At 42.8% G+C, this 7,833-nt stretch overlaps 1 protein-coding gene across 1 annotated transcript; it reads left to right on the top strand.

Annotated features, from left to right (window-relative positions):
* The first annotated feature begins 564 nt into the window (after positions 1-564).
* Positions 565-7,205, top strand: LOC123147915 (uncharacterized). The gene is made up of 5 exons (XM_044567241.1): positions 565-839; positions 4,325-5,624; positions 5,717-5,929; positions 6,012-6,136; positions 6,355-7,205. The coding sequence occupies exons 2-5, from the start codon at positions 4,342-4,344 to the stop codon at positions 6,804-6,806; spliced, it is 2,073 nt and encodes a 690-aa protein (XP_044423176.1). The 5' UTR covers positions 565-839; positions 4,325-4,341; the 3' UTR covers positions 6,807-7,205.
* The last annotated feature ends 628 nt before the right edge of the window (positions 7,206-7,833 follow it).

A 7,833-nucleotide genomic window follows, 5' to 3' on the forward strand; every position in this document is an offset into this window, starting at 1 on the left:
GGATCTTTCACCGCTGGGGCCGATTGTGGAGGACGTCAAGCAAGTGCTGGCTGATAGGGTAAGTTGGAAAGTGTCTTGGGCGCGTCGTGAGACCAATACTGCGGCTCATTCTCTAGCTAGAGAAGCAGTGTCAAATAAATTATGTAAGGCGTGGCTGCATGTGCCTCCAGATTTTATTTTGCGTATTGTCTCAGACAAGATCCCTGAGTGGGAGGGTTAAATAAAAACTGTGATGAGTTTCAAAAAAAAAAAAGGAAAAGAAACAGGCGAGACAGACTGCCGATTAGATGCATCGTGCTGCATAGTACGAACGGGCCGGGCCGGCTGCCACCTGCCAGCCATGCGTCTCCTCTTCCCGGCCCTCACCCTGCACGACCCCGCAGATATCGCGAACCGCAAACGTCCACGACTCACGTTCGGAATCCCAACGGGCCACGGCGGTAAAACCGCGCCGTAATAACTGGAAACAGATCGATAGCCTTCCGCGGCAGCCGTCGTAATCCTGATCCTTTTGCTTGGAAGTTGTGTTTCCCCGATTCTTTTCCAATCCGGTCTCCTGCCTCCCCACGCGTCGTTGGCCAGCAGCGCCTATAAGTACAAGGGCCCCGGCCTCCGCTTGCGCAGCCTGCTTTTCCTCTCTGCTTCTTTATCGCCAGCCCCAGCCTTCGCCGTCCTCTGCTTCGCGGCGGGGTTTGCTAGGGTTTACCTAGCGGCCAGAGGCGAGTTCGTACCTCGTATCAAGATACGGCGAAGTTCTTGGGTGGAGGAGGTGCCGATTCTGAGTCGGGCGAGGAGGACTCGATCTCCGTTCCTTCATCGCCGGAGCAGGCGGCCGTCAGGTAACGCTCGTTTTCTACTCTCGATCTGTTCTTTTCTAGAGCTACGGTCATATGGTTGTGTTCATGTTCTTGCTGCTGCTGCTGCTGCTGCTGCTGTGATTGTGCTCGTGTCCTATTTTTGTTTCGAGCTTGGAGGGTAATGGTCCAAGATTGTTTAAGGATTTCCTAGTCGATCCAGTCCGGTTTGTGCTTGGAAACCTGGTTTCTGCTTAGGGATGTGGCCGTCTGTGCACTGTAATTGCTCACATTGTGTCAAACAGATTCAAGTTGGTAGAAATAGGCCGTGAATACAGTAGATGTGCGAAAGTACAGTAGATGGTTCCGATGCCGTATGGCATACGTGCCTGCCATGAAGGGCTTTGTATATTTTTGGATGGTTATCAAAAGCAACCATCATCACAAAGAGATAGAAAACCAACCGTAATTTCTAGTTGCATACCAAATCTAAAATTTCCGTGTACGCCAATTCTTTTTACTCTGCGCATAAGGCTAGTCATAGTGGGAGTAACTTAGGTAGTAACATAGCGCACCTCGAGAATTTTTTGTTTATGTGGCAAGTAGTTAATGAGAAGTAGTAACATAATATGTTACTGCAACATAGCGCTTTCCAAGACAACATGAGTCTACAAGCTATTAAATGAGGGCACATATGACACTAGTACTATGTTATTTTGCACTATAAAAATAGTAACTTAGACTAGTGTCATGCATATGACACTAGTCTAAGTTACTCCCCACTATGACCAGCCTAACTCTCCTCATACCAAGGAGGGCATTAGTTTTTTTTTTGGACTAATTTGCCCCTGCGCATGAGTAAGCATGAGCATCAGGAATAAATGTACATGGTTGACTGGTCCTCCTTCCTTTTTGCAACGGTTGGTTCCCCAACACCGTAAAATAGATTTTCGACGGAATCAAAAAGACATATCTGGTAGAATCGTAACCATAGAATACGACCCTAATCGAAATGCATACATTTGTCTCATACACTATGGGGATGGTGAGAAGAGATATATTTTACATCCCAGAGGGGCTATAATTGGAGATACTATTGTTTCTGGTACAAAAGTTCCTATATCAATGGGAAATGCCCTACCTTTGAGTGCGGTTTGAACTATTGATTTACGCCCTCAGCCCACATGCACAACTGGCTTGTTTTGTGCTCCCTCTTTTGTTGGAAACTGACCCAATTTAGTGGGGCAGAAGCGGATGGGGCCGGGCTGAGGAAACCCTTGAAATAGGGAACATGAAGACTATTTGTAAGTTGGGATGCATGGCTAAATGTGAAGTAGGAGAACACCTCATGTTGGTCAGCTTGATTTGGCATTGATCTGTTCAAACAAGAATCACACATCAACGGGCAGCGTTTTTTGAGATCTGTGCATGCCAAGCCATCCCCTTAGACTAGCCACAATGAAGAGTAACATACACTAGTAACATACACATATCCCTAGACTATGTTACTACCTTCATAGTGGGTAGTAACATAGGTGTGGTGTCATGCAAAGCTCCATTTATTAGGTTATAGACTCATATAGCATTGGGACATGTGATGTTACAGTAACTAGCTAAGTTACTAGAACTACCTCTCTTCATTAACTCATTGCCACATAGACAAATTTGCTGAGTTGGACTTGAAGTTACTGCTGAAGTTACTCTCATTGTGGCTAGTCTTACGAGCAAGCTGGCCAAGACAAGGATTAAGTTAAACCGTGAAATTTGAATGTTATTCAGGCCTGAATCCACATTGACTGAACCATGGGTTTGGCTGGACCATATTCTCTCCTCTCAACATTAATTAGTTTCAATGTCCTGCTATGATCTATGAGTAGCCGTTGTATTTTATTTTTGGAAGAAAAATGAAAGGGTAGAACCCCAACGCTCAAATCCTCCAGATCTGCCATGCCGTACAACAACCGAGATTGATATTAGTATATAAGTAAAATCTTGTGCCGTACAAAGTTTGCTAGGTGAATCAAAACTCAAGGGTGCCCTGCATATAATCCCGTACCTCCATCGTTTGTGTGGTCTAGTTTAATTTGTCTCTCTTTTGCTGTCATATTGTGTCTACTCATGTAACAGTCGGTGGCGTGGCAACTATAGGTTGGTTGTGAAGTAGTGGGTGGGGTAATAGAAACAATGAGTAAAGGTGTCAAAATCGATGACAAGGGTGAAGACAAAGATAGCTAATTGTGCTTCTAAAGCAGGCCATAAAAAGTAGCGACGATGCAGTTGTGGAATTGTTCTACATACCAACTTGGAGGGGCCTCAGGAAAATATGTCTACCCTTGTCGAGCCACGATGGCAAAAAGACAAACCAAAGCAATTTTATAGGATGTAACTAGAACTAATTTTTAATATTTTTGTTAATGATATTACTTTTGAGAATAAATTTAAATAGTTAATCTCTAGCATGAGTAGGGCTTTCTAAAATTAGTCGGGATATAAACCAAGGTTTGGTGGATACCATTAAGGTGTCACAAAAATGTTTATGTTTGTGTTGCAAAAGGATGTTATTGTACTTGTATTTGTACTTTTGTGTCATCAAATTTCCTTATTTTTTGCATCGCTAAGCCCCACACATTTACTAGGATCAAAATGAATGACTAAAAAGTCATTAGATAGAGATTTTTTTGAAGGGTTTTTATCATTTTTGCCACTAGTCGTGTCCCACTACTCAGTTTTGTCATTAAAAGTTACAACTACTCAAAAATGCCATCGATCCGTGAGATGTTTGCTCAAAAATGCCATCGTTTCGTTAGATGTTTCCTCAAAAATGCCATTAGACATCGTTATTTTCACATCAAACTCATTGACCATGTTATATGACAAAAATAAGCCTAGACTCACATGTCAGTTCTCGCTATCTCACAATGATAAGTGTGGCCCCACTTGTCAGGAGTAACCAAGCGAATAATTTTATAGGAAAATAAGAATGTCGTTGGGATCAAGTGGGCCCCACACTTTATTGTAGTAAGATAGAAGGAGAGCTGGCATGCTGGTTCATAGGTATTTATGTCATTATAACATGGCAAAAGAGATTTGAGATCACAATAATGGTGCCCAGTGGCATTTTTGAACATGTGTCTAACAAAGCGATGGCATTTTTGAGCAGTTGAAATTCCTTGTGGCAAAACTGAGTAGTGGGACACAACCGATGGCATAAATGATAAAAACCCAAAAAAATGAAGTCATTAGATAGAGATCATTCCTTGTGTGTGAGTCACGGGAATAGATTAGATAGAGATCATTTTGTCAAATTGGTGCGAATCACAAAAATCCAATTGTGAAAAAGTGCAACTTTTGTGGGCCATACAAAATGTTTTTGATGTGCTATCGATCTCATATAATGTAGCCCCCTTCACCACTTAACTATGTTACCATTAGGTTGGCACTATTATAGAAGTGTTTTTGTTGTAAAAGTTAGTTTACAAGTTTCTTATTTGTTTAGAAAGTATATTTTACACATTTTTTTAATTTTTTAGGGACTATTCAAAGAAAAATGGGGAGTCGAAGACAACATAGTGTCAAGTACTTTGGTCCAAACTTGAGAAAGCCATCCATAAGCAAGGCACCAGGCAAACTCAAGAAAAAGTGCCTTGAACAATTTAAGAGAACTCAGCAGTCGTTTAGGGTGGCGTATGATGAGCCTAGCCATGCTAAGGCAGCGTCTCGTCCAAATGTCTCGTCACGTTCTTCATGGCCAAACAAAGGTACGGCTTCACCACGGGGAAATGTCGAGAAGTCTGAGCCCTCTTTCTCTAAGACTCTCCAAAAGAATACCCAAAAGGCTAGTCCATCTCGCGCAGTGCCTAGCGCAATGCCTAACAATGGCATTGATTCTTTGCAAAAGAATACTACCAAGTTTAGATCCTCTCCCTTTATGTCAAATAGTGGTAATAGCTCGAGGCCAAACAATGGCATGGGTTATTTGGCGAAGAATGTGGAGTCTTACTCAAGGTTAAATGACGTTGAAGTTCCTCCGTCAAAGAATACAAAGATGTCAGGATCCTTTTACTCAATGCCCAATGATGAGATCGCTCCTCAATCAATGAAAGCTAGGCCCTTATCCTCTGGGTTGAATTGTGTGTCCGCTTCTTTGGCAAGGAACATAGAAAAGTCTAAGCTCTCTGCAGGTTCAAATTCCACATTTGGTGTTTCAAAGAAATTGTATCCCTCTTCAATGGTTCAGAACTCACGAAAAGAAGACCATCCGATGGCGATGGAAGGTACAAATTCCAACTCAGCTTTGAAGGGTAAAAAAGTCATGGAAGATATCTCGCCCAACTTGGAGATCAATTTACCTGGTAAGAAACTTTCAAATCACCAAACGGTCGAGGCATCATGCATGGTTGATTCAATCGACGGGTGCATTCGACTTGATAGTAGAAAGTGCATGTCTAGCCTTTCGGAGCATGGAAGAACCGATGTGTACAAATCTAAGAGTAAGAGGATGGAGCCGTTGTTGGAAAAAAGGTTTGAGGCACGTGGGGTCGCTAGATTGAAAAAATCCATTAATAAACTTAACAGTGAGAACACTAGCCTCAGGGAGGATGAAAGGACCGTTGATGACAAGTTTAATAAGAGGAAGAGGACTGAGAATTGTAGTCAAACAAACAAAAAGAGTAGATTTGTAGTAATTGATGATGAAGACGATGATGATGGTGATCAGAATCTCACTGGTAGTAAAAGTGGTGCCGCTGGATTGAAAACACAGAATTATGGTTCCGAACCTTCGAAGCCACATCACTATTGTTCCCTGCCCATCGATGAACCTATTTGGAGGTAGAACATATGCCTTTTTTTCTTCCAATTTAACATGTTGCAAATGCTTGTCCCTATATGCTGATATTATTTTTTGTTTTATTATTCAACAGTGGAAGCATTAAGATAGGCAGCGGAAAATTTGTTTCGTTGGCTGCACATTTGTCAACCAAATACTGTGAGAAGGTGTGGAATTTGTCAAGATCACTTGAGCCAGTGGTTGAAGTAACAAAGCTTTCTAGACTGGAGGCTTGGCCTAAGAGCTTTGAGGCATCAAGGCCCACTGATGACAACATTGCGTTGTATTTATTGCCCACCGAGATGAGGTGTGTTTATTACCCTTTGCTATTTATTTGCCTACCATCTTTTGCGCATTTGGATTCTAATCATTTTTGTTTCTATCCCTAGGCAAGATGCAGACCTGGATCAACTTGTTAAAGAAGTCGTGGAGAATGATATGATCCTACGAGCTATTGTTGGTGAAGCTGAGATGCTGATATTGCCATCTATTCTACTGCCTGAGCAACACCAAAGTATGTTCTTCTCTGTCTGGAAAGATGCTAGTAACAGAGTATGATTGATGTTCCTGATTTCTAGTCGCAACCCTACCCATACACAGCCGTACTAATAATCATCTAATAGATATAGATATAGTTCGATTATCCAGAATCACTATCTAAGCTTTTCCCTACTGTGTATATTTGGCTCAATGGTTAAGTGACTTACCATGTTTGTCTTTGTTTGGTTGCAGCTTTCCAAGGAAAACCCTACCTGTGGGCGGTATTTAAACGCAGAATAGTGGAAGAGGAACAACATGGCAAAGGACGCTGTGCACAGGAGAAAGGAAAACAACAGGCTTCACATTTCAGTGTGGGAGAAGGGTTAAACATGGAAGCTGGACTTGAAGCTTCTGAGGAACCGGAGATGCAAGGCATGGAGCAGGAACAAAATCCCAAGTTGGCTGGACCCAACGCGCCGAGTCCTACAACTGAAGCTCCTACCGCGGCTGCAGCTACAATGTCTGCCAACCACTGTCAAGACCACCCAAACATGGCTGCTCCTACAGGAGCATTGTTTGGCTTTGTGGTTCAGCGAACTCCGCGACTCGAGCAACTCATCCAAGAGATGCAGCGCGAAGGTGCTGTGATGGTTGCAATGCAAGGGCAGATGATAGGGCCAGGTCTTGGCATGGGCAGGCAGTAGCAACAGGATTGAGAGGAGGACGATATGGCATGGAGGCTGTTATCGTCCAAGTGGCTAGGCAAGGAAGCTGACTTGGACCCGAGCCTTTGTGTGCACCATCGCCTGTGCGTGTTTGGAGGAACCCCACTCGTAAGGTTCAGTCTTCTGCAACCTGGTATTCTAGTTAGAGGTTTAGTTTGGTGTTGGCTAAAATGCATTTAAAAGTTATCATGTCAGCGCATGTGTTCTCAGATGCATTTTGTTCTTCAGTATAGTTCTGCTTGCATCTCCTGCCGTGCTTTTGTCGAACAAGCTTTGGCCTAGTTGCTTTTTGCTTGTAGCATCGATTTTGTTTTTTCATTGTAATCTGTACTCTCAATCCATGCGTTCCTGTAACACTGGCACTGCTGCCTTTTGCTCCGTGCTGTTGGTCCACCCGTACACTTTGTACTCCCTCTGTTCCTAAATATTTTTATAGAAATTCCACTATGGACTACATACGGACCAAAACGAGTGAATCTACACTCTAAATGGATCTATATACATCCGTATGTGGTTCATAGTGAAATCCCTATAAAGACATTTAGACACGGAGGGAGTATCTCTTTATTTTTGGGAGAGCGGCGCATTAAAGCATCTATGGTACCAAAATGTGGTGTGAGTAAAATATACTTCACTAAAAAGTGCTTTTTAGGGCATACCAATGCTTATCCTAAACCGCCTACATGCGTCTCGATCATGCCGTACGAACTGTGGAAACTGTTGACGTATAAATGTATTGTCTAGTTTTTTTTCATCAGATCGGTCTTTTAATTGCATTGGCTAAAGCATGCACTTCTACATGGTATCAGAGCCAAAAAGTCTCGAGTTCAAGATCCGGCCGGTGCAATTAAATCGAAGTCCACTTTCGGTCCATGTTTAGCCCTTGTTGACGTATTGCCTAGTCTCTTGTGTTAGATTAATCTTTTGGTTGCATTGCCTAGAGCATTGCTACCTCTTATGTGTTCCTGTTCGGAATAGGAAGCAAACCCAACCATGGACTTGGGCC

This window comes from Triticum aestivum, chromosome 7A, assembly GCF_018294505.1.
Source record: "Triticum aestivum cultivar Chinese Spring chromosome 7A, IWGSC CS RefSeq v2.1, whole genome shotgun sequence".
Taxonomy (NCBI): domain Eukaryota; kingdom Viridiplantae; phylum Streptophyta; class Magnoliopsida; order Poales; family Poaceae; genus Triticum; species Triticum aestivum.

Coding starts and splice junctions, on each gene's coding strand:
- LOC123147915 (XM_044567241.1), top strand. CDS start 4,342: ATGGGGAGTCGAAGACAACATAGTGTCAAGTACTTTGGTCCAAACTTG. Junction 5,930..6,011: donor TTATTGCCCACCGAGATGAG/GTGTGTTTATTA, acceptor TTCTATCCCTAG/GCAAGATGCAGACCTGGATC. Junction 6,137..6,354: donor ACTGCCTGAGCAACACCAAA/GTATGTTCTTCT, acceptor GTTTGGTTGCAG/CTTTCCAAGGAAAACCCTAC.